The sequence below is a fragment of the Primulina tabacum genome, chromosome 4 (genome assembly GCF_025594145.1).
Source record: "Primulina tabacum isolate GXHZ01 chromosome 4, ASM2559414v2, whole genome shotgun sequence".
Classification (NCBI taxonomy): domain Eukaryota; kingdom Viridiplantae; phylum Streptophyta; class Magnoliopsida; order Lamiales; family Gesneriaceae; genus Primulina; species Primulina tabacum.
In genome coordinates this window covers 48,992,945-49,019,702 of record NC_134553.1, presented here as the reverse complement: position 1 = coordinate 49,019,702, position 26,758 = coordinate 48,992,945, and the positions used below count along the sequence as shown (strand labels likewise).

General features: G+C 36.3%; 3 protein-coding genes across 3 annotated transcripts; all 3 read left to right on the top strand.

The window, feature by feature from the left end:
- The first annotated feature begins 972 nt into the window (after nucleotides 1–972).
- LOC142543695 (serine/threonine-protein phosphatase BSL1-like) lies at nucleotides 973–10,129 on the top strand. The gene is made up of 21 exons (XM_075651098.1): nucleotides 973–1,515; nucleotides 1,645–1,705; nucleotides 1,814–1,892; nucleotides 1,981–2,060; nucleotides 2,163–2,257; nucleotides 2,914–3,013; nucleotides 3,735–3,804; nucleotides 4,272–4,373; nucleotides 4,696–4,777; nucleotides 4,956–5,123; nucleotides 5,950–6,139; nucleotides 6,225–6,423; nucleotides 6,504–6,671; nucleotides 6,777–7,015; nucleotides 7,875–7,959; nucleotides 8,055–8,153; nucleotides 8,236–8,435; nucleotides 8,512–8,587; nucleotides 8,870–9,005; nucleotides 9,101–9,240; nucleotides 9,722–10,129. Exons 1-21 carry the CDS (start codon nucleotides 1,314–1,316, stop codon nucleotides 9,803–9,805), a joined length of 2,655 nt encoding a protein of 884 aa, XP_075507213.1. The 5' UTR covers nucleotides 973–1,313; the 3' UTR covers nucleotides 9,806–10,129.
- A 2,948-nt stretch (nucleotides 10,130–13,077) lies between these two features.
- Nucleotides 13,078–14,851, top strand: LOC142543694 (uncharacterized). The gene is made up of 2 exons (XM_075651097.1): nucleotides 13,078–13,257; nucleotides 13,645–14,851. The coding sequence occupies exons 1-2, from the start codon at nucleotides 13,132–13,134 to the stop codon at nucleotides 14,740–14,742; spliced, it is 1,224 nt and encodes a 407-aa protein (XP_075507212.1). The 5' UTR covers nucleotides 13,078–13,131; the 3' UTR covers nucleotides 14,743–14,851.
- Nucleotides 14,852–23,245: 8,394 nt separating this feature from the next.
- On the top strand, nucleotides 23,246–25,207 carry LOC142543693 (U1 small nuclear ribonucleoprotein C-like). The gene is made up of 6 exons (XM_075651095.1): nucleotides 23,246–23,375; nucleotides 23,508–23,544; nucleotides 23,660–23,702; nucleotides 24,105–24,146; nucleotides 24,239–24,476; nucleotides 24,743–25,207. Exons 2-6 carry the CDS (start codon nucleotides 23,537–23,539, stop codon nucleotides 24,994–24,996), a joined length of 585 nt encoding a protein of 194 aa, XP_075507210.1. The 5' UTR covers nucleotides 23,246–23,375; nucleotides 23,508–23,536; the 3' UTR covers nucleotides 24,997–25,207.
- The last annotated feature ends 1,551 nt before the right edge of the window (nucleotides 25,208–26,758 follow it).

The following is a 26,758-nucleotide window of genomic DNA, read 5'->3' as shown; positions in this document are numbered from 1 at the left end:
ACCTGACTATGTAATGATTTTTATGTTTTATTTATTTTTTGAGTTGATAGAGAGATTAAATTTTTTGTTTGGTAACATGCATATTTTTTAATTTGTCATGCTATTCTCGATCAATTCACGGCTTCAGTCTTGTGCCTTGTAAGTCATTTTTCACTGAAATACTAATGTGTAATCAAAAAATGCGCACATAAAATCGAAATATGACACAAGATATTGTTAATATTATTAAAATTGTTAATTAATTAATAACAAAATCAAAAATGAAAAATGTGTAAGTTATATGATCAATTTTTTTTTCCCCGAGAGATTTAATAATTGGATCTCAAACGTGAGTCTCAAAATATCATATTAAATTTGAGATATAATATATCATTCACCATGTCACAAATAAACGAGCACAGACAACTCTGTATTCTCAAAATGTCGAATTTTTTTTGTGGAATGTATGACCCAAGTTGTTAATTTGACATGATGGAATATCTGCAGTCACTTACAGATTATTGACCATTCTTTTTTTATAACTCAAATTACAAAAAAATTGAGAAATAATCGTTCTAGGATTATTTCATTACTAGTTCAATTAATTCTCGAATAAGTAGCAGTTTAAAACTAACCTCAAATCTCCATTTTCAAGAAGAAAAAATATGTTTATTTAATTTTTCCTAATTCCAATAATCTATGCAAAACTTGAAGTGAAAATCGCAACTACACAAGTCTCACTCCCATCTGATTTAACTATTGACATTTTGGCCGTACATCAAAATATGAATCGTATCTCCAATTATAAAATCTATTAATTAAAAAAAATAAAATTTGTATATAAGAAATAATTTTAACTAAAGAATTTTGATACACATTTAATGTTTTAAAAATTATTATTGAAGTAAATAATAAATTTTTAAAAACTTTGATGTATTAAAAGAATATTATTAATTTATTCCTCGAGATATTTCTTTTGGATAATACAATTTGGGGAACTTTAAAATATTTTAGAACGACAATGCTTACATATAATAATTCATAAATTCATCACTTGAAATTCAAAATACCATTTCTTTGTTCAATATGTAATCAGTCAGTCCAAGGTAAAACCACTGCAAAATCCCATTTTCATTTCTACACTGGCATCCACTTCCGGAGCAAAAGGCTCCACCAACTGCTGAATCCCACTCTGTATTTCTTGAAGAATCATTTCTAAGTTGTTTGATTCCTTTTCTGAAGTTTTTCGTCGAAATCTTTGCCGATTTGGAGAAATTAAGGTCCAATTGTTGTTGGGATTTCGAGCAACTTTTCTGCGAGTGGTGTGTTTTTGAATGGGATCCAAGCCGTGGCTCTATCCGGCTCCCATCTACCGACCCTTAGAAACTTACTGGGATAATGATGAAGACGCGCCTGGGCCGCGTTGTGGACACACGCTCACTGCCGTAGCTGCCACCAAGACTCATGGTCCTTGCCTCATCCTATTCGGAGGCTCTACCGCCGTCGAGGACGGCAATGGAGGCGCCGCTGGCATCCGTAACTTCATATCTTCCTTTGCTTGTTCCTGTTCACTATTTGATCTTCAACTTTTGAATTCTGGGATTTGTTGAGTGTGGTCTTTTTTTTATTTTTTATTTTTTTATTTTTATCATTTGGCCTTTTCAGGTTTAGCTGGAGTGACGAATTCCATTCATTCTTATGATGTACTAACTAGAAAATGGACCAGGCATTTCTTCAGTCTTAAAAATTCTACTGTTTGCCACTTAGATTCGATTGGTGAATGCTCATTATTTTGCTTTTATTTCTTGTCAACTTCACCGAATGATTGAAGCAGACTTCGGCCTGCCGGAGAACCACCTTCGCCTAGGGCTGCACATGCAGCTGCTGCTGTAGGCACAATGGTTGTGTTTCAGGTAATTAGCGTGTTCTTGAATCAAATATGGAGTAAATATTTGGTTTTGTTGTTTTAAGTAATCAGATGGATGAATGCTGCTTTCCTAGGGCGGGATAGGCCCTGCTGGACATTCAACCGATGACCTATATGTTCTGGACATGGCGAATGACAAGTTCAAGTGGCATCGGTGTGCTCCTAGAAATTGCATTGCATATCCTTGTTTCTTTTTGCGGTTTCAATATTTTTGCTAATTTTCAACTTGACTGTGTCTTTTGTTTTTGGAGCTCAGGGTTGTAGTTCAAGGGCAAGGCCCAGGGCCTAGATATGGTCATGCCATGGACTTAGTTGCACAAAGATACCTTGTTACTGTTAGTGGCAATGATGGTGAGAGTAATTCTCATCTCTCTGTTTTATTTAGTGACACAATGCTTTTATTTACAACTGGAGGGTATCATGTGAAGTATTGTTTTGAAATTGATTACGACGTTGGTAGAATGTAACAGCCAAAGAAAATAGAGTCTTTTTAAGTTGAAGATTCAATAGAAGTCTTGATCACATTTTTGACGTTTATGATGACAGCTGTAATTACTGGAGATGTGTTATATTTGCATGAAAGTAGTCTATTACTTGTGCCACAGCCTCAATTTATGGAGACAAAAGGTTGTTTCTCCCTAGAACTTTTATTTTACCCCGGAAGGTGCAGCCCCATGCTTTCTTCATTAAACTTCAATTGTTATGCGGGACAATTTGTTTTATATTTGGGTCTTTGTAGGAGAGACGGTTTGGTTAACTGTACTTGAACTGAATTCGAGAAGTAAACAGTGTCAACTCCCAAATGGCCCTCTTGGTGCTATTGCGATAACTTGCTTTCTATTTTATCATAGAATACTGGTTTGGGTTGGAAGATTTCTATAGCTGATAGCAGTAGCTGCTTCTCTGCCTCATCAATAGGAGTGTGTGACTATTTTTTTTTATAAATTCACATTTATGATATTGGTGACTTGTACTTGGCCCTAATTGAGAGAAAGGATTTTCTGCAGGTAAAAGAGTGCTATCAGATGCTTGGGCTTTGGATACTGCACAGAAACCGTATGCATGGCAGAAGCTTAATCCAGAAGGTGACAAACCTTCTGCTAGAATGTGAGCGACATTTACCATTTTAATTAGGACTGTTAATTTTTTTGAGATTACTTCCCAGACTCGCCAAGCAGAAGCATGTTCCCCATAGGGAGCTCTTTTCTTTGTCATTGGACTTCGTTTTTGGATAATGTCATAAGTTTCATAAGAAAAAAATAATCTTTTTTATCCCTGATAACCGCTATGGCGCTATGCTGAGTTCGTTCATTTTTCGCATGTGAGATGGAATCATTCTTGTTCTATAAAGATGGCAACTATCCTCATCGCTACGAAAGGCTGCATTCAAACTAATTACCTACCATACTAATCAGTCAAAGTCAATTGGTTCTATACTTCCAGTTCCTTAGACGAAGTTGATTTGTTTAATTTTGTTGAAGCGTGGATTTTTCTTTGTGTATGCAATTTCTCTTTCAGATAGATTCGAGTAGTCTACAGACCAGCCTTTCTCCCTTACCCAAACTTTATCTTTTTGTTTTGTCTTCGTGTTGGTGCATCTTTTTCTCCTTCTCAGTGTTAGAACTTGATAACTGATGTTGGTTTAATGATATCCCACTTTCTCAATCTGACTTTAAGAATTCACACATGGCGGTGTGAATACTCGAGTGCTCTTGAGAAAATATGCATCACGAAAACCATTGCTTGAGAGTCCTGAAATTTTACGTCCTTCAAAATTTTCGTTTGTTCATTACACTTTGATGAAAGAGTTATATGGGCATTTTTGCAGGTATGCAACGGCTAGTGCCCGGTCTGATGGCATGCTTTTGCTTTGTGGTGGAAGAGACAGTTCAGGCATGGTATGATTTACCTCTCCCGTGGAGTTCAAATATTTAAGGATGACCTCTATTTTGTGTAGCAATTGATCTTGTAATACGAAAGGGACTCCAATTAAGCTTCTAGATTCTTCAAAGTGAAATGTTTCTTGTCAGTGGATGTACTGATTTGTTTCCCTCTTTGATTTGTCTTGGACTTGATTCTTGAAGCTGATTATAAGATGCTTACCATTTGTTTTGTAAAGTTCATATAAAGTAAAGCTAATGATGCAAGGGATGCCATGATATGGGATATTTATGTATTAAGTTAAGCTTATAAAACTATCTTATTCATTTGATATTGCTTCTTTGACAAGCTTACTCTGTTGAATGATTTGCAATTAATTATTTGCCTCGCCCTTTTTCATACACTTTGAACTATTTCAATTGGGGCCATCTTTAGGGAATGTCTTGATTAATGAAATTATTTGACGCTGCGCTTCCTTCTGTAGCCACTAGCTGATGCCTATGGATTACTCATGCATCGGAATGGCCAGTGGGAGTGGACTCTTGCACCAGGAGTGTCACCTTCACCAAGATATCAGCATGCTGCAGTAAGTGGTAGATTCAAAGATTGATTACATCCCCAGCGGTTGCCTAAATTTGTTTTCTTATTATCCCGGTGAAGTATTTGTGTTTGCTACACTTTGGTTGTTTTTCTTTGCATCCAAGGGTATATATTTAAATCATGATGGTGTTTTTTGAATTATCTTGTTAGTATTTGCTTTTATTAATGTATTGCCTCTCTCTAAAATGAATCTGGAATGTGATTAATCATGGATTTTTTTTTTCTTATATTGGGGTTGGGAGTCTCTTTTCTCTTTGCTGTGTTGCGCTCTTCAAGAATTTCAGTGTTTGACAATTGTCATCTATCAGGTTTTTGTTGGAGCGAGATTGCATGTGACTGGTGGCGCAATTAGGGGTGGACGAGCAGTTGAAGGTGAAGGAGCAATCACAGGTAACTTCTTATAGTTGTTTTACGGTTCAATATTTTGGATTCATTGAAGAATTTTCTTCCAATTTTTGTCTTTTTAGACCTCTTGATGTACCCAGCACAGGATGTGATGAATTATACTTATCATTTCTGGGTGATATCAATATCCAAATAACATATTGTATGTTGTTTCCTTCTCAAGTACTGGATACTGCAGCAGGAGTTTGGCTGGACAGAAATGGAATGGTTACTTCACGTGGCAACAAAGGGCAAACCGATTCTGATCTCTCTTTGGAGTCTATGCGTCGATGTCGTCATGCAGCTGCATCTGTTGGTATCCGGATTTATATTTTTGGGGGTTTAAAAGGAGGTAAAGTATCCATTACCAAGCATAATCGTATCTTCGTTTCACTTATTTAGCTTCATAAAGAACCCCCTTGAATTTTGACAATAGTATACATGTAGATGAATTTCATCATGGCCATGTTGTAGGTTGCAACTTACATCTCTCTGAGAGTGATTTGTTCTTGAATTCTTTGCTCAAAGAATAAAATAATATGAGAGTTTAACTGAACAAGTGAAAGACATGAAATATGAGAAACAGGAAAAGTAGCACATGATTATCCGCAATTGTATCTCATATGTCATAAATGTTTTTGCGTGGTGTATGTGAATATAACAATGTCTTTTGCTGGCTCCGAGTCGCTCTGACTTCCTATGGACTCAGTCCCTCACTTTTCACAGCAGTAGGAAGGCATAGTCACATGCTGAAATGAGTGCTTTGAGGTCTTTATTTTCTGTTTCTGGCTGGACTTAACTAAATCTCATATTATTTAAGTTTAAGATGACTTCTTATTTTCTACACTAATTTTCTGTCTCTTTGTTGTCAATCTGCCAACATTCTAAACTGAATACTCACAAGACCTGTTTGAACCAGCTCTAAAGCAACACCAATTGTTAAGTTGCTGCCTGAGTTATTTTCTTTTGTTTGTAAACATGGTTGTGAATTGAACTTTAGCTATTGAAATGATTAATTAATGAAATGTTGAATGCTTGCTCGACTGTTCTGGTTTTGTGTTTATGAATGCCAGTAACGATTAATGATTTAAATAATTAACAAATTTCGCTAGTCTGTATATTCTGTTTTCTAATTTTTGTTGCTGTTACTCTAAAGGTTTTAACTTTTTGTGTTGCAGAATTTTTGTTAGATGACTTTTTGGTCGCAGAAAACTCACAGTCTCAATCTGACATCAATTCCCAAGTTTCACCATCAGAGAGAGACTTCACAATTCCTAGTCCAAGATCAAACACTTCTAATATGACGTCATATTCTCCTACTTCACCATCAGATGGAGGAGTTGAAATGCCTTTATCTGGCGGTTTAAGGTATGATATCTATGCTTCTCTTTTAATTCTGAATGCTTCATTGTTCATCGCTTTAAAATGATGAAATCATTTGTCCCCATTGTAGCATGGATAGAAAATCAATGGATAAACTCACTGAGGCATCTGCTGCTGAAGCTGAGGTTGCTAATGCCGTTTGGCAAGCAGCGCAGGCAGCATCGGCGACCCCTGAAGAAACATCAGTGTCAGATGATAATTCACAAGCTGCTGAGACCACTTCTGAGGGTAGTGACACAGAGGCGGATGTTCGACTTCACTCCAGAGCGGTGGAATTCTACTCCTTTAAGTTTGTGGTGAGAAATGTGTATTAAATCTGTCATTTAAGATACCTCTTTCCGTATTACAGGTTGTAGTTGCAAAAGAGAATGTGGGGAGCTTGGGGGGAATGGTTCGACAGTTATCGTTGGATCAGTTCGAAAATGAGAGCAGACGAATGATTCCATTTCATAATGATGTCTCAAATCCGACAAAGAAGTTTACAAGGCAGAGATCACCTCAAGGCTTGCATAAGAAGGTAAGTTTTTGTATATATTATATGCTTATAAAGACGAAAGGATGAAGTACTGGAAATTGGAAACTGGCAATGGTTGAATAATTCTTTTTTCGTTTTTTTGTGCAGATCATGTCAAGTTTGCTCAGGCCTCGAAATTGGAAGCCTCCCATCAACAGAAAATTCTTTCTGGATTCCTATGAAATTGGTGAACTTTGTTACGCTGCTGAGCAGATCTTCATGCATGAGCCAACAGTTCTTCAACTGAAAGCACCTATCAAATTGTTTGGCGATCTTCATGGACAGTTTGGTGATCTGATGCGGCTGTTTGATGAGTATGGTTATCCTTCCACTGCAGGAGACATAACGTAAGTTTTTTATCATCTTGTGAAATAGGGTTAAAGTGTATTTTGGGCCTATGTTTTTGATAAATGGCTAAAATCTCCATGAGAAAAGAAGAATACGCTTAAAGTTCTCTGTAAGTTTAAAATTGTTGGAAAAGACATCCTAAATAACTGGTGGATAGGGGCCTATTTGTTCTTCTTAGGGGGTTTCTAGCCACTTAAAAAAGTAGGGGGTCAACTGCATTTTTCCCTGTGAAATAGTTAGTATCAATTGCTGACGATACAGTTCTACTTGGAGAATATACTTTTACAATTTATCTGAAAGTACCTCAGACAGATTTCTCAAGTTTCTCTGATGTCTGCAGTCGTGGTTGCATCAAATAGGAGGCAGAGTGATGGGATAAATAAAAACTTGATGGTGAACTTCAGAATTTTATAACCCAATAATTTTTGTGAAGATAGTTTGACTTCTAGTCTTGCCTAGATATTACTTTTGTAACGTTTCTCATTTAGCCATTTTTTTGTTTTGCTTGCGAGTATGGGTTTCAGTGACCACGGATGTTCATATTGAAGAACATCTCATGAGTAAACCAAATGAGTTCGTTGATTTTTCACAAGTTCTTAAAGGTTCAACACATGCCATTGGAATGTTTTAGTCATTATATATGTTGCTCACCTTTCCAAGTTAAGGAAGATATGACCCTAATTCTGTTGTGGATTTAATTGAAGTTCGTATGCTATGGCAAGCAAGTGTAATCATGAATTTCTTTTGCGGGTGATACCTCAATAAGCTTTCGACATTCTTTGGGTGCTGCATGAACGATGAGTATCGAGTTTCTGAGTTTCATATGAACTCTTTCCACCCTTGTTTTTATCATTTCAGTTATATTGACTATTTGTTTCTGGGAGATTATGTCGATCGAGGACAGCACAGCTTAGAGACCATCACTTTACTTCTTGCTCTCAAGGCTAGCTTCTTAACTAAAGGAACAGTGCTTCTTTTTTTTTAATATGAGCACGGCTTTCTATTTGTGCTAATAGTCTTTTCATTATGGAACCTCAGATTGAGTACCCAGAGAGTGTTCACTTGATACGTGGGAACCATGAAGCTGCTGATATCAATGCACTTTTTGGTTTTCGCATCGAATGCATTGAAAGAATGGTATTGCTTATACAAGTATGCAAATATAGTTACCTACTCAGATCGAGTTTCCTAATTGCTGGTATTATTAACATTCATACAGGGAGAAAATGATGGTATCTGGGCTTGGGCGCGTTTTAATCAGTTGTTTAATTACCTTCCACTTGCTGCATTAATAGAAAAGAAAATCATCTGCATGCACGGTGGCATCGGGAGGTCAATAAATTCTGTAGAACAGATAGAAAAACTAGAGAGGCCCATAACAATGGATGCTGGATCGATTGTGCTGATGGATTTGTTATGGTGTGTCACGTGTGCTCCACATTCTGCAAGTTGACTCATATTCAATGCCTTCTCATTCCTTTCATTTTTAATTCAGGTCCGACCCCACTGAAAATGATAGTGTGGAGGGTTTGAGACCAAATGCGAGAGGGCCTGGCCTAGTCACTTTTGGGGTATGCATTTCTTGAACCATCTCACGATATTAGGATTAATATGGTGGTTTATGCGCACATGAAAACAAATTGAAATTTTACATAAAATATTTCTAATCGCCCTTTCACTGACTCGTCTCGCTTACCTTCTCCTGATTTCCTGGGTCTCCCTGCCAACTCAATGCTTCTTCAATCATATCACAAGTTACTGGATGAGTAAATATTGATCAGTTCCTCTTTGAGTTTTTCCCAAGTAAAATGATAAGATTCCATGCTTACTCATAGCATTGTTGTTCCCTTCAGCCTGATCGGGTGACAGAATTCTGTAAGAAGAACAAATTGCAACTTATCATAAGAGCTCATGAATGTGTTATGGATGGATTTGAACGATTCGCACAGGGGCAGTTGATCACTCTTTTTTCCGCTACCAACTATTGTGGTATGATGTTTTTCAGAACTACACTTGGTCCACATTACTTTACCTTTTTAGATCCAAAAAAATCTAATCAAGTTAGCACTCTTACATGCATTAAGGAACGGCAAACAATGCCGGGGCAATATTGGTTGTCGGCAGAGGATTGGTCATCGTTCCAAAATTGATCCACCCCCTGCCGCCTCCAATCCAATCTCCAGAGACATCTCCTGAACGTTTGAAAGAGGAAACATGGATGCAGGTAATGTTGTACTTATTTCTCTGGCTCATACTGAGGCAGATCCAAGCAAAACTACATCCGCCACAAAAAAATTATTTAGGTTGCATTTGGATGGATAGATTTGAGATACATAAATTTCGATTATAGTTTTATATTTTTAACAATGAAACAATAGATTAAATCTTAAATCCAAATCTTACTTATTTATATATTAGTTACTCAAAGTAAATAAATTTTAAATGTTTCGTTATTGGGTGAACTTAAAATTCATCTTCATTAACATGAAACAATATATAAACATGCAATAAATGTATTGAAGTTTATATTATTGGTTCTCTAAAGTTATTAAAAAATATTCGAAATCCATGAATTTGAAATTCATCGATTTAAAATGTAACATTAGGGAATGTTTGCAACCTTATATTCTCATCTTTAATCGTTCTTTCCTATTCCCCGTTCTTTCCTTTGAAGAATTCTTATACTGAATATGGTGTATTTTTAGGAGCTCAACATTCAAAGACCACCTACTCCTACAAGGGGTCGTCCACAATCCAACCATGATCGAAGTTCACTTGCCTACATATGATATGAATATTCAACTGATGAGTAGTGCGTGATTATTCATTCACCTTATGGTTTTTCACAAGGGTTGTTTTAGGCGTACACAGATTGACGACCGCAAACAATGGCCGGAAATGATAGAAGAGAGCGTCACATGCGAAGATTGTCGGAACCCATGTTCTACGTAGAAAATCTTACAACAATTTTTAGTATCGGTCAGAGAAAGATGGATTCATAGATCTGTATAGAGTTGATTAAAAAGGGGTGTATTAATATGATAAATTAAAAACGATAGCTTAACGTATGTTATTTAAGGTAATATGTTATTTAAGGAAATATGTTACATTAATGACTTGCTTTGAAAAACAGTCAATTTCTTACCACATTTCAAATTTAGAAAACTGACCACAACAGAAGGCTCCTGACCAAAGAGTTCTGTACTTCTATATTTACCAGTTTAGTTCATAGTCCCATTTCAGTTATTTTACGTTCCCCATAGGAAAATTACGGCTCTCACCAATTTTTGAGCCTTGAAGTAGTCATCTCCGCGATGCTAATGTGTGCCGTGGTGACATTTTGAGCTCTCTTTATGAATTAATGGATGATTTATACCATCCAGACTGGAAAAGTTTGTAAACAATATAATAAAATATTTTTATAAAAAATATACAAAATAAATGTTAGTTCTCTTCCCAAAAAACTAATTTTTATATAAATTATGTTTTGTGTAATAATTATTTTTGATAAAAAGAACAATCTAAATACAGTATTTGACTTATTTTAATAACAAAACAAAAATAGTTTTATTTCTCTTAAGACAAATTACATGAAAGAACCCAGTTTTATCCTTTCTGTAAGATACTTAAATTTCAATTGTGGCACGGCTTTAGTCAAATGATCTACAATTATCAATTCAGTGCTAATGTATTCGATAATTATTTTTTTATATTTAACATGTTCTCGTATGACTAAATATTTAATGTCAATGTACTTGCTTCGACTAGCACTTTTGTTATTTTTAGCCATAAAAACAACAGCTGAATTGACACAATATATTCTTAATAGCCTAGATATAGAATCCATAATTCTAAATCTCGAAATGAAACTCTTCAACTATACACCACGTGAGGTTGTCTTAAAACAAGCTACGAACCTAGCTTCCATAGTGGAAGTAGCGGTCAATGTATGCTTTGCACTTCTTCAAGATACACCTCCACCAGTTAGCATGAAAATATATCATGAAGTGGATTTTCGTGAATCAATCAATGCAGCCAGCGTAGTCTGAATCAAGTAACCAATTACTTCCAAATTCTCAGTTCGTCTGAACATAATCATATAATCTTTGGTCTCTTGAACGTATATTGTCACTGTCTTTGCAGCTTTCCACTAGTCTAAACCCGGATTACTCTGACATCTTCCTAACATCCCAACAATAAATGCAATGTCAAGTCTAGTGAAAACATGAGTATACATCAATAAACCATGAGCATCAATAAACCCATGTCGTTGTTTGTAAGTAATCTATCATCCACAAATAGAGTAAGAAAACAAATCTTACTCCCACTGACCTTCTGATATTTAAATTGATCCATGATGTTCTCTACGAATCTGAATAAAGAGATAACATCATGAAATTTAAAATACTATTGACGGGAAGTTTGTTTCAATCCATATATAAATTTCTTAAGCTTACATACCAAGTGTTCACCATTACTTGAGAAGAATCCTTCATATTGTTTCATATTAACCTCTTCCTCTAGTTCTCTGTTGAGAAAAGCCGTTTTCGCATCCATTTGTTGTAAATCTAAGCCAAAATGTGCAACTAATGCTAGAATGATATAGAGATGATCTTTCTTAGATACAGGAGAAAAAAGTCTCCTTGTAGTCGATTCCTTCCTCCTGAGTGAATAATTTAGTGATTAATCTTGCTTTATATCTTTCGATGTTGCTTAATAAGTCTTTCTTTGTTTTGAAGACCCATTTATATCCAATGAGTTTTACACCATTAGGAAACTGAACAAGATCTCATACTCCATTAAATGTCATAGAATCCATCTCTTCTTTCATAGCACAAAACATAGTTTTGACTCATTACAACTTAGGGGTGTCAAAATCAGATCCGACCCATCATCCCGACACGGTTCAACCCGAAAAAAAGCAGGTTTGGATTTGAGATTTTCGGGTTTGGGTCATATCGAGTTGGACCCGATAGCTGGCCTGAAAAAAATGGTCGGGTTCGGTTGACCCGAAAATTTTAATTTTTTTTTAAAAATACAATTAATAAATATTTTCTACATTTTTATATATTGTATATTTGAAAAAAATATTTATTGTATATTTATATCATAAATTTTCATAATTTATTATTTATTTTGTACATTTTTTATTTTTTAAACAATTATTTATTTAATTTAGTAAATATACTTTATTTTTCTACAATTAGACTTTTAAATTTAAATCATATATATAAGAGAGATTTTGTTATTTTGTGTTTAAATTAAAATATTATTATTATTTTTTTGAATTTTATTTAATTTTTTAAAAAAATCGGGTTAGTCGCGTTCGTGTTCGAGTTGGATCAGGTTCGGGTCGAAAAAATTTTAAATAGTACTATGCACCGACCCGACCTGACCCGACCCAATCCGAATTGACACCCCCATTACAACTCATGGCTTGAAAAAACGTTTCAGGATCATTTTCGGCTCCAACTGTTAAAATTCGATTCTTGTAAATACATGAAATAATCGCTAGATATAGATAGTCTTATTATTCTAGTAGATCTCATTAGGTTGTTTGTTTGATCAACAATTTCTTGTTGTTCCTCACTAACAACTTGATCTACTGGATTTTCATCAATGATTTGTGAGGTTTCAGTAACTGCGCTTGTCTAACATCTGCTTGATTATGAGGGTTGTGAATAATGACCAATCTATCACTTGAATAAGATGTTTGTGCATTAATGTGATATTTCTCAAAAAATATGTCATTTATATGATCAAAAAGACTGAAATAACAATTTTAATTTCAAAAACACTCTTAATTTTGTGACGCATATCTCCAACCCGACCCATATAATGAAAAATTATTATTTTTTATGCCAAAATTATTAATTTTCATGGTATATATTGATCAGATTTACTCGTTTCTTTGATATAAACATGTAAGACGGTCTGAAAAGAGATATACTCTTTTAATTTATAACATCTCGAGGTTAATTGATATCTTTTTGCTTGATAGATTATTTTGATAATTACACAATGAATAAATATATTAGTTAATGTTGGAAGCATATGTGTGTGTGTGTATGTGTGTGTGAGTGAGTAGTAAGTAGACCCGACCCGTGTAAGGTAAATGCATTCAGTAGCTGTGTTACCGCCACCCACCCGATACTCGGCGCTTCCCGTGGTCTGGATCGAAGCGATGGACGATGCGGCAACGAAGAAGAATTATGTTTCTATTTCCCGGACTAAAATTAAGGTTGATTGATTTGTTTTCTCCGATTCTTCTTCTTTTGTGTTATATTTTAGCTCTGGATTTTCTTCCTTTCTCCATTTCGCCACCAATACATGTTCTTTATTCTTCCATTTTATTTTTCTTCCATCATTCTTCTGCCCAAGTTTAAATCTTTGTTTTTTGCTAGTTCTTTATTTTGAAAAGATTATAAAATGTTTTCACTTCGTTTTTTTACTCGTTACCTCACCGTCAAATCTCCCTTTCTTGCATAATGTGTTGCCAGTTTTATGATTATTGTTCGGATTACTCTGCGAGTTGTTTTGCCACTACATTTATTTAGTTGAATTGCAGTGAAAAGGAGGATATTTTTTTATCTTAGGCTCAGTATGGTTCTTCTGTACAACTGCACAGGTGGCTGGTCTGAATAGTGAGTCCATCAACCCTGGCTATTGTTGCAAGAGGTGTGCAAAGAAGAGAAAAACGAGTTGTCTTCCTCAAGAAATTGTTTTTAAAATTCTTTTACATTTTCCAGCTCAAATTGTACATGATGTGATGAGGCATGTTTGCAAAGAATGGAACTTTATGATCCGTTCCAAAAGTTTCATCTACGACCATCTTCGGAATTCAACTCGTGGAGTTATACTTGAGAATTGGAATGAGCCTCGTCATGGGATTTACGTGGAAATGCAACGAGGTTGTCTTGAGATTCGTAGGTTTGAAACCGGGTTCGAACATGTAGTGGGGAGTAGCTGTAATGGATTAGTGTTGGGCGTTGGTTTCTTAGACAGACCAATTCTTTTTGTTATGAATCCCTTGACAAAGCAGCGGGCTATTCTCCCATCTTTGGTTATGAAAGGATACCATAGAGATTTTTCTTTAGCATTTGTTGAGGCTTCCATGAAGTATAAAGTGGTGCACACACATGGCAAGACACCACATGGTGTGAAGACTCAAATTGCAGTGCTAACCATTCGAGTTGATAAAGTTTGGAGGCATATTGACATACAACACATCTCTCTCCCGGCTAGGGAAGCTTTGATGTCTTCTCCATTGGTTACTGGAGGCTATATGCACTGGATTTGCGGTACTTATATTTTGACAATGAATGTGGAGACTGAATTCATTTACCAGTTTCCTATTCCTCCATTGCCAGAATATTCTGGAAGATATCTACCAATGGGCTGTAATCTATCCTTTATTCATAAATCCAGTAGATATACGAGGGATGTCTGGGAAATGAATCCAGAAACTGGAGAGTGGACCGTGTTGTTCAAATTTGATTTAGAACCTCTAAGTTACAAATTTAAGGACTTGCGTTGTAAAGATGAGGAAGCAGTTATCCCCTTAGGTTGGTTAGCTGGTGGGGAGGTGTTCCTCTTCAGTTGTCTTCAGAGAATTTGCATAACTTATAATGTCCGGACCAGAGAAACTCAGTCGTTTGAGTTGGAGAATTACCATTACGAACCCCATTCCCAACCTCATGTGAACAGTCTCGTTTGGCTGGAATGAGAGAGAGGGAATTCCAATTTCAAGGCTGAGTCTCTTCATTAACTTGATTGTTGGTTTGCCTGAGTTATAGTTCTTGAAAGTATGTATGTAATGCTACATGTTTGTTTGATTTGTTTTTTTTCTCAATTCATGTGATGATACATTTGAGAAAAAAATTATAAATTAAGAAGCATTTATGCTTGAACTTGAATGTATCGAACCCAATGAAAAGATTTAAGCAGAGTTCTAATCAAGGAATGGTATTCTAGCTTTCTGTTGAAATGAATTTGAAACGTCCTAACTCTAATTTTAAATAAATAACACACGGTTTTTTTTTTTCACAATTCGTGAAAACACTATTCACCAGAAAAATATTTGAAACCTCTGTTTGATAAAATTTTAATGAAAAACTAAATTGATACCGCATTTAAATAAAAATTCTAAGTTTCGAAAACTATCCGGATAACGCATAAATATCAATGATATTTAAATGAGGATTTGAACGAGGTTCTAAATACTAAATAGACAATAAAATTCCACAAATAAAAAAAAGTTTTGACTATGTTAAATAAAAATTCTCTCGTCCACGTTCGCTAAATTTTAAATTACAGCGGAATGTAAGGTCTTCGAGAGTGTACTGCTTTTGGTCCGAATTTGCTCAGTAGTCAGCTCTTCCTGTCTCAACATCATCCTCACATGCACACATTCAAGCTTAGTGAGTCTAATGACTACGTTCTAAGCATTATAACAAGTAATATATATGTACAATCACATGGATTTAAAAAATTAGATTAACTGAAAATACTTTTAGCTTTTAAATCAAATGGATCCACATCATTTTTAAACCTTAAAAATAATTTTTGTTTATAACATAAACCTCTCCTCATAAATATTTTTGAAGTTTGTTTATTAAAAGTGACTCTTCTATTTGATTGATCAATTTATAAATCGTTGTACCAGACTGACATAGTTCAACGATCCTGTTATCGTCGAATTCCTCTAACCATCATATGATAAGTTCACTTGATAAGTTAACTGTTCCCGTTATCAATGGATCCATTACCCATGTGAGATCCCCATCTCACTCGTTGATTTTCTAAGATAGTTGAAACAAATCATTATATGAATCATCAGAAACTTGAAAGGTAATTGTTTTCCTTTTGTCTTTCTTCTGTTAATCCAGATTCATCTCAAAGGTTTTGATAGAACTAATCAGATTGTCCAAATTGAGCTTGGTGATGTCTCTAGCTTCATCGATTGCACAAATCTTAATGTTGAAACGTTTTGGTAGTGATCTTAACACCTTGCTGACTAATCTCTCATTAAAGATCAGGTCACGAAGACTAAAAGCTTCGTTGTCAATGTCTCGCACTTGCCGATCGTAAGCAGTAATAGGACTCTGATTCTTCCATCCTCATATTTTCAAAATTTGAGGTTAAGATCCTTAGCTTGGTTCTTCGCACGCTTTTAGATCCTTCACAATGCCTTTGAAGGATATCCCAAGCATTCTTGGCAGAGACACAGTTAGTGATGAGGCTGAACATATTGATGTCAACGGAAGTGAAGATAGCATTGAGTGTCTTTGAATTAACATTCAAAATCTAGACTTCATCGGTCGTCCATGCACTTTAACCAAAATGTCACCATCTTCATCAATAATCTTTGGTGGAGTCCAACTATCTATAACAAATTTCAACGCCCTTTCTTCAATGGATTTGATGTAGACTCTTATTTTGAATTTCCAAATAGCATAGTTGGATCTATCCAAAAATGGTTGTCGAAGTAAAGTGTTGACAAATGGCACATCCATATTATTTTTCTCTTGCTAAACAAAAACAACCAAATCACACTTAGTATGCCAAGAGTTGGTTCTGATAGCACTTGTAAGGGTGGTTGTTTAACAAATAGACTATGTGTTTCAGAGTTAAGTGTTGTGTGCGGTGTTGTACCACCTAACATAATATGCAACGGAATATTTCAAAACACAAAACTTTACGTAAATAAAATAAGTGTTACGAGAATAGCTCTTATGCGTTGATACAATTCACCAAAATGAAAACGATTATGCAATGAGTGAGAGGTTGAAGAAGATTGAAGAAATCAGGGAGCATTTCATTATCCCGAAGAAGGAAGAATCTTTACAATAGGTCCACTATTCATTGCATGTGTTTTCTTGCCTATTCACAAGTCAAAAAAATAGTTTTTGGCCTAACTAACTCTCCTAACACTAGTTAGTTACACTTAAGTGGATGGCTTCCTTTATTGACTCTTCAACACTTCACTTGTGCCTTTAAAATCTCGGCCACCACCTCAACAATTCTCCACCTTGGCTAGATTTTTCCACCTTCTAGATGCAGTAGCTTCACACAGTGCCTGAACCTTGTTCCTGACAAAGTTTTGGTCATCATGTCCGCGGGGTTCTCACTTGTTGATACCTTCTCCAACTTCACTCTCTCTTTTGCAATAATCTCTCTTACAAAATAGAGTTTGATATCGATGTGTTTAGTTATTTCATGGTAAACTTGGTTCTTGGCTAGATAGATTCCACTTTGACTATCACAGAATACTCTTGGGACTACACTTTTGTTTTCCAAATCAGTGACCATTCCATTTATCCATATGGCTTCTTTGATCGCCTCTGTGACTGCAATGAATTCAACCTCTGTGGTTGATAGTGACACTGCATGTTGTAGGTTACATTTCCAGCTAACCACATTCCCATGGTATTTAAATGCATATCCAGTTAGAGATCTCCTTGTATCAAGACACCCCGCATAATCTGCATCCACAAAGCCTTCTATCGTTTCTGAGTTTCCTCCATTCTTTTCATACAACAATCCCACTTTTGATGTTCCCCTGAGATACCTGAAGATCCACTTCACGGCCTCCCAGTGTTTCTTCCCTGGTTTGCTCATATAACGGCTTACCAAGCTTACTGCATAAGCTATATCCGGGCGTGTGCAAACCATGGCGTACATGAGACTCCCTACAGCATTGGAGTAAGGTATCCTTTCCATATATTGTATTTCCTCTTCAGTCTCAGGTGAGTCCTTTTGTGACAGTTTGAAGTGTGATGCAGATGGGGTTAGTACTGTCTTCGACTTATCCATATTGAATCTCTTCAAGACTTTCTCAATATAACCACTTTGAGAAATGGAGATTCTTCCAGCATGTCGATTTCTGTTAATTTCCATCCCTAGTATCTTACTAGCGTGCCCCATATCCTTCATTTCAAACTCACTTTTCAGCAACTCTTTCACCATCTTAGTATCAGATTTGCTCTTTGATGCAACTAGTATATCATCGACATAAAGTAATAAATAAATTTCAGTGTGCTTATCACTTCTTTTATGATAAACACAGCTGTCATGTTCACTTCTTTTGAAGCCTGTTTTTAGCATGAAAGTATCAAATCTTCGATACCATTGACGAGGGGATTGTTTGAGTCCATATAGCGATTTCTTCAATTGACACACTTTATCCTCTTCTCCTGGTTTTGTAAAGCCTTCAGGTTGTGTCATAAAAGTTCTCTCATCAAGATCACCGTGTAAGAAGGCTGTTTTAACATCGAGTTGTTCCAACTCTAAGTCTTCTTGCACCACTAGTGACAACAGTAGCCTTATGGAGCTATGTTTCACCACAGGTGAAAAAAATTCATTATAGTCCACTCCCTCGCGCTGTGAATATCCCTTAGCAACAAGCCTAGCCTTGAATCTGTACTTCTCAACTTTTGGTATAGCCTCTTTGACTTTATACACCCATTTGCAGCCTATCACCTTTTGCTTCACTGGTTTCTCAACCAAATCCCAAGTTTGGTTCTTTTACAGAGACTTAAGTTCATCTTTCATAGCCTCTAACCATCTTTGTGAGTTAATGCTGCTCATTGCTTCCTTGAAGGTCAATGGTTCTTCACCTTCAAGTTCAGTGGCTGTTGTGAGGGCAAATGCCATCATTTCTGCATATCCGAATCTAGAAGGTGGTGTTATGTTCCTTCTGATTCTGTCCCTGGTCAGCCAGTAATCATCTTTTGCCTCAGAACTGGCTTGAATCTGAGAATCCACTCCTTGTCCAAACAGTTCCTTTAAATCTTCAAATGATGTTTCAGGTGGCTCCACCTCAATCTGAGATTTCTCATCTTCGACAGATTGTTGATCATCATTTGAGCTTTGATTTTGTGGATGATACATCTCATTTTCTCTAAATACCACACCTATACTGATGATTATCTTGGACTTCCCCTCATCTTTGTACCACAATCTGAAACCTTTGACACCCTCCGGATATCCTAGGAACATACACTTCAAGGCTCTGGGTTCTAGCTTTCCTTGGTTAATGTGTGCATAAGCCACACATCCGAAGATTCTTAGATTGCTCAGATTTGGGGGTTGTTTTGACCATCTTTCCAGAGGAGTTTTAAACTCAATTGCCGAGGATGGACTTCTATTTATGATGTATACAGTTGTTGTAGCAGCTTCTGCCCAGAAATCGTTTGGCAAGTTAGCATCTGACAACATACACCTTACTCTCTTCATAATAGTTCTATTCATGCGTTCCGCCAAACCGTTTTGTTGTGGAGTTCCCTTCACTGCAAGATGTCTCTCTATGCCATTTGCCTTACAATATTGTTTGAATTCTTCTGAGCAGAATTCTAAACCATTGTCCGTTCGTAGCTTCTTTAGCTTCCTTCCAGTTTGTGTTTCAACGAGTGCTTTCCATTCTCTAAATTTTCCAAATGTATCACTCTTGTTTTTCAGGATGTAGATCCATACTCTTCGTGAGTAGTCATCAATCAATGATAGAAAATACCTTCCACCACTCTTTGAGGAGACTCTAGAGGGGCCCCAAAGATCACTATGAACATAGTCTAGAGTTTCTTTGGTCTTGTGAATTCCAGTGGCAAACTTCAATCGTTTTGCCTTGCCAAATATGCAATGCTCACAGAATTGGACTCCTATCATTGGATCTTTTTCAAGAAGGCCTTGTTTACTGAGCTCCATGAGCCCTGCATCACTGATGTGGGCTAATCTCTTGTGCCAAATCTGTGCTCTTGACTGTTGTGTATCTGTTGCTGTTGTAATTGAAGTGTCGGCAGTAATGGCATTTGCTTGCAGTAGGTATAAACCATTCTCAAGCCTTCCTTTCATTACTACTAATGATCCTTTCAAGACTTTGAGAACTCCATCTTCAACCTTGCAACAAAAACCGTGGGAATCCAACATCCCTACTGACACCAAATTTCTTTTTAACTCAGGTACATGCCTAACATCAGTCAAGACTTTCTCAGTGCCATCTGCAAGTTTAAGTCTTATGGATCCAATGCCAACTATCTTGCATGCTTTGTTGTTTCCAAGCAATACATTTCCTCCTTCGCATGGTTTGTATGAGAGAAACCAGTTCTTTTGAGGGCACATATGGAAGGAGCAACCCGAATCAAGAACCCATTCTTGACTTGTTCCCTCACTTGTTACACAAAGAACTTCAGCGCTCTCATATCCTTCTGAGGCTACATCGGCATCTCCATGATCATTTTTCTTGTCCAGATTGTGCTTCTTGAGATCGGGACAATCCCTTTTGATATGTCCCTCTCTTTTGCACAGAAAGCATATCCTTCTATCCACAGATTTGCTTCTATTAACACTTCTCGGTTTAAATTCTTTCTTCTTACTTCTTCCTCTGATATTCAAGCCTTCTGCCCGCACATCAACAGTCCCTTCCGTTCGTTTCTTGAGTTCTTTAGAGAACAATGCTGCTTGCACTTCTTCAAGAGTTAATGTTTCCCTCCCATAGATTAATGTATCTGAGATGTTATCGAAATCACTGGACAATGATCTTAGGAGAAGCAAAGCTTGATCTTCATCTTCAATCTTTATGTCAATATTCTCAAGATCCAGAAGGATATTATTGAAGTCATCAAGATGATCTTCCAAAGATCTCCCTGCCAACATCTTGAAGGTGTATAACTTTTGTTTCAAATACAACCTGTTTGCCAAGGATTTGGTCATGTACATGTTTTCCAATTTTTGCCAAATTGCTGCAGCCGATTTCTCTTTTGAAACTTCCCTCAAAACTTTGTCACCGAGAGATAAGATCAAGGCGCTGTGAGCCTTGTCGAGGAGCCCTTTCTTTTCTTTATCAGACATTGATTCTGATAGTTTCTTTTCACCCTCCAGAGCATCCTCAAGACCTTGATGTACTAGAAGAGCACGCATCTTGAGACGCCATATCCCAAAGTCGTTCTTCCCCGTGAATTTATCAATATCAAATCTCGCAGACGCCATTCTTGATCGAATCAGATGATTGAAGCGAATGATCGAAGATCGAAGCGAATGATCGAAGCGAATGATCGAACCTGGCTCTTGATGCCAATTGTTACGAGAATAGCTCTTATGCGTTGATACAATTCACCAAAATGAAAACGATTATGCAATGAGTGAGAGGTTGAAGAAGATTGAAGAAATCAGGGAGCATTTCATTATCCCGAAGAAGGAAGAATCTTTACAGTAGGTCCACTATTTATTGCATGTGTTTTCTTGCCTATTCACAAGTCAAAAAAATAGTTTTTGGCCTAACTAACTCTCCTAACACTAGTTAGTTACACTTAAGTGGATGGCTTCCTTTATTGACTCTTCAACACTTCACTTGTGCCTTTAAAATCTCGGCCACCACCTCAACAATAAGACACAAAAAATTATTCACAAGTGAACACACTTGTACGATACCTCATAGCAAAATATTCACTAGAAAATCCTTTCGGTTTGCACAAAAACAATACTGGTGAATAAAAAAAAATATAACTCTCTTAACAAAGTGAGAGAGCAAAAGTGCATCGTTTGTGAACCAAAACAACGACGAGCTACAATGATTCTCATTTCTTCTTTCATCTCTCTTTTTCTCTCGTCGTCTAAAAACCTTTTTCTTTCGACTGTTTTCTTCTATTTACAGACTTTCTTTGCTATGGGGTTTATTCCATAAAAAGAATTCTACAAAATATGAAAACACGAGTTTTATTAGAAATAAATTCTTTTAAACAATAATATCATATCTAGAGTTCTTATCATGAATATCTATGGTCTAGAAAGACAAAACTCTCTTATTTAATAAACACAATTTTATCTAAAGGAAAATGTAAATAAAAAATAAATTAGATTCCTTTCATAGTGTAAGTGTGATATCTCATTAAGTGTATAGAAAGAAATTTCATTCTTTCAAGTGCTTTTGCGACTTATGTGGCACAAGCACAACGCACATTCGTCTCCTCCGCAAGCCAAAGCCACCCTGCCCGTTATACCTCTCCACCTCGATCTTGATCTTGGCAGCCATTGATTTCAATCAATCGAACCACAAACTTGGCTCTTGATGTCACTTGTGGGGAATATTACGATCAATTTGATTAACCAATTTGATCTAGAAAATCAATAACTACATGAAATATGAATCAAAATGAATAAAGAAGAGACAAGATTTAGGTGGTTCTGTCAAGATCGACCTATGTCCACAGGGAGGAGCAATATTATTGATTGATGAATTTGGCAATATAAAATAACTTATTCACTCTTGCTTCTATCATCTACTTACTAGAAACACTCTTGAACAAGTTTACATTATTACCTTTTGTCTCTCAATCTCTCGAATGCTTAATTCTGTCTCTAGTACTATCCTTTCTTGGTCTTTAGAATCTCTCGCTCCCTGTGGCTCAAGAAGTTGTTCAGTGTTGAATGCCAGCACTCGAATAACCACCTGGTTAGTTGGGATGGATAATGTAATTATTACAAAGGAAATGGATTGGAAAACACTCTTATTTCAATCGGACACCAAAGGATTCATGGCATCATAATTAGGGGTAATCGAACAACGATTCGGTCGGTTTTAAACTACTCTCATTTGGTTTCTCGATTTGAATCAAATATTTAAATCTAAATCGTGCCCCATGTTTAACATGATTCATCAATTTCTTTATCAGCATTTTCTGTCTCATATATGAACAGAAACTAATTTAACCATCAATATCTCCTGACTTCAAATAGAGTTAACACCTGAAGAGATAAAATACGAAAATTACGGCTCTCACCAATTTTTGAGCCTCGAAGTAGTCATTTCCGCCCCCTAGAGAGGATATAAAAGGGAAAATTTGAAAAACTCATGGATAATATAGTTTGTCAATCATTCGACCCAAGCTCCAGTGCCTGGGCTGGAGAAGTCTATGAGTAACCCGTACGACGCCTATGGAAAGCCCGTGAGGGAAAAGGCCCCTTTGAGGGAGCCCAAGATCGAGATAGCCTTGGGTCGATCGGGGCAGTGGGCCGTATGAGCGGTCCACTGGACCTACAATGAGTCGTTACAGAAATTTCATAATATATATAGGATCAAAATAAAAAATAAACTAATATATCATAGATTTTTTTTAAAAATGTGCTTTAATAGATTTCAAGTCATATTATGTACAACCTGGATCCGACCCATGAAGAGGCCCGAACTGGATCGGATATTCATCTAACCAATCATCTTTATTATATTTGAAAAAAGCGTGATTCTTTATCAGCGCTTCTTACTCCGAATTTTCACGCTCGACACTTCCAGTCCCAGATATTCAATCCCCCGCTAGGGTTTTCCTCTGCTTCAGCTTCTCCTCAGTTTCAAAGAGCTGCTATTTGATTGTAAGCCAAGAATTTTTTTTATAAGAATCGTTTAATGGCGTGCATGAAAGAATTTTCTCCGGCTGATTTGAAGTTGTTTTCGCATGATCTAGGATTATATGTTGTCTGACCATTCTGTTCAAATGATCGCAGGATTTCTTTTCGCTTAGCTTAATCACGCAATGCCCAGGTAAATTGTTTGTCTAATTATTATTTTTCCTTTAATTGGTTGAACATGGTTTTTCTTGAGTGGCTTTTGGTTTTTTTCCTTCCAAATTTAGTTATATTTTTCCTCTTTTTCTCAGGTATTATTGTGACTATTGCGACACATACCTCACGCATGATTCTGTGGGTTACCTTTCTCCCTTATGTCAATTATTTTCAGCTACTTTTAACAGCTTTTTACTGCCATTAGAATAATTTTTAATGGATAATTATTGAAATAGTTTCATACATGTTGTAAGTGTGCACTTAACTAAGAACATCAGAATTCATGTTTGTAATTCATCGGCTGTTTGGGTTCACTACTTTTACTCCCTAAGCTGAGCAGCAAACTGTGTTCATTAGCTGAGAAAGAAAGGGTAGGAGATTGGATAAATTTTGATGCTATATCTCTGTTAACCGTGCAAAATTTTTGGGATATCCATAATCAATAAGGTTCTTTGAAGTTAACCCGACTCAAATGCTATATCAATACTTTTACGTCCTCTTTTTTTAATTTGTATTGAACATTATTGAATGTCACTGCAGCCTTCAGTTAGAAAACAGCATAATGCCGGATACAAACACAAGGTATTTTTCCCCTTTGTGTTCCTCTAGCTCTTGTTCCTTTCTTTAGGCTTGTAGGTAATGTATGCGATAAATTTTACTTCTTAACTGAGCAGGCAAATGTGCGAAGTTATTATCAACAATATGAGGCACAACTAAATCAAAGTTTAATAGATCAAAAAGTAAAGGAACATCTTGGAGCGTTTAGGCCTCCTGTTGCTCCTTATAATCAACTGAGGCCTGGCCTGCCACTTCTACCCTCTCCACTTCCAGGCGGAGTGTTCCCAGCGGGTGCCATGTTAGTACCAGGAATGAGGCCTCCAGTTTTGCCAAGACCAATGTCCGGTCCTCCAGGTATTTTAAACTACCAATACCATTCAGTATTTTTTCTTGCCGGAGTTTGTTTCTTACTTGCATTTTCTTGTCTTTTATGTTCGGGGCACTGTTCCTTGGAATCAGGTCTTTAATGAGTTCTAGCTTTTCTGTCAGTGGCGAGTTTCTATATTGTAGCACTAGTAAAATTGTGTTGTATCAGATGCTTGCTAGCTAAGAGAAGCTATTCATTTTCTCATTACATGCTTAATCTTAGACTTTGATAGCAACTGTTTTTAATGTCCCAGGTTATATGCATGGTCATCCTATGCCACAGATGTTGCTTCCCTCTGGTGCCCCATTGCCTGGTCAAGTGGATGGTCTTCAAAGGCCCTTCACTGCTGCTGCTCCATTGATTCCGGGAAGTGCTGGGACCCCTACTACTGGTGCCCCACCAATGTTTCCACCACCCCCGATGTACCAAGGGAATACTCCATTGCCGACCACGGGAGGCAGTGAGGGTTCTAATATGAACGGTCAAGCATCCGAGGTCGATCATTAGTTCAACCAGTCCTGTATTATTTGTCACATTTTGTGGGAGTATTTCTTTCTTTCTTTCCTTTTTTTTCTGAGAGGGTTGTGGGAATGTTTCTGTGATCAATTTTTTAGGCACGGATTTTCTTGTCCAGAAAGATTGTTTATGCTCTCTTGAAGCTAAGAAGCAAATTGCTTGGTAGAGAGGTTATTTAACGGATGACCTTCCCTTTAAATTAGTCCTGGATCTTTGCCAAAAAAGAAAAGTCAATTAGAGCAACCACTACAATTTTATATTTCAGAAGTCGCAACCGAATCGATATATATATATATACATGGTACTCTGTAGACTTGGTGCATTAATCACCCTCGGTATTTTTTGGAATATGGATTTTATTAAAGGGTGAATTTCATGCATCGCGTGCATATTAATTTGTGAATAAATTTTTGTAAAATGGTTTAACGAATATTTATTGGTAAGACGGTTAACGATGTCCATATTTATAATAAAAAGTGATTTGACATAAAAAATAATATTTTTTTATTAGTGACTCAAATAAAATATTTATCTCATAAAATTGATCTGTAAGATCTTCTCACATAATTTTTTGTGTTAATTTGAAGTGACGTTGCATCTTAAAGTTGAAAAAAACAGAATATAATGTGCTTGTGTTCTACTTGAGGTGTAGTCCAAATATGAGGCATTTGATTTGAACTCAATTGACAAGACTAAAATTATGGTTTGAAGTCGTGTGCTGGATGAAATCATTTGGGTTCAAATTTGGTTCGATATTATATTGAATTATATTCTTCATGGTTTTAACTATAAAAATATATTTTTGGCATATTCGTAGCCTTTATGAACGATGGTACATATTTCCTCAGTTCATTTTACAAGCGTTAGGGTGTATCACCAAGTTTTATATAGTCAAAGTGACATCATAGTTGAGTTCCAGACAGTGTCTGAGAAAACCAGCCACTGTGTTATCATGCTCTAATCACTCCAAGTGGCCCAAACAATTTCCCTCGAGATATAATGCATCCAGCCTAATGCTTATAAGGCAATAAATTCCAAACAAATATGGAATAGATTCTGGAATTAATTTATTTATTTTTCCTCTCCACCAAACTTGTACTAAATTTGAAAATATTTGTTCTGTTTTGTCCTCTTCAGACTTCAAATTCAACTTGGTTGAATAACGTGCACCAGTTAGTTTTTTAATTGAAAATTTTGAAAGCCCTTTTCTCATTTCAACTAAAGGTCCAATGAATTTTGGTTATTTTCCTAATATAATATACCAAATGATCATAGTTTTAGACACCTCATTTGACATAGACCATGTGATTGGAGTTAGTATTTAACGCCAAGAAAGCCCAAAAAACACTCTCCAAGTTAAACGTTTTAGCAGCAAGTAAGCCAAAAACTCATCAAATGAAAAATGAAAACCAAGAAACAGGTCAAATATTCTTTCAAATAATTCCATCTAGAAATCAAATTGCTTCACCTAGCCAAGAATTTCACGGACTCGTGAATGTCTGCATACGGCCATTTAGGAAAAAGACAGGACCAACCAATTCACTATGCATGTGTTCCCACAAAAAAAAAATGCATTTATCTACTCTTGTCGATTTCTCCCACATGTCTGGCTGTTCCAACATGCGTCTCCCCCAGTCACATCCCGCCACCTATCACCTTTGGCCCAATAATTTGCTCACTCTTTTAAACTCTCTGTGTGACATGGTTCCACCCCACAAATCATTCATCCTTTCATTTCTTGATAAACACAACT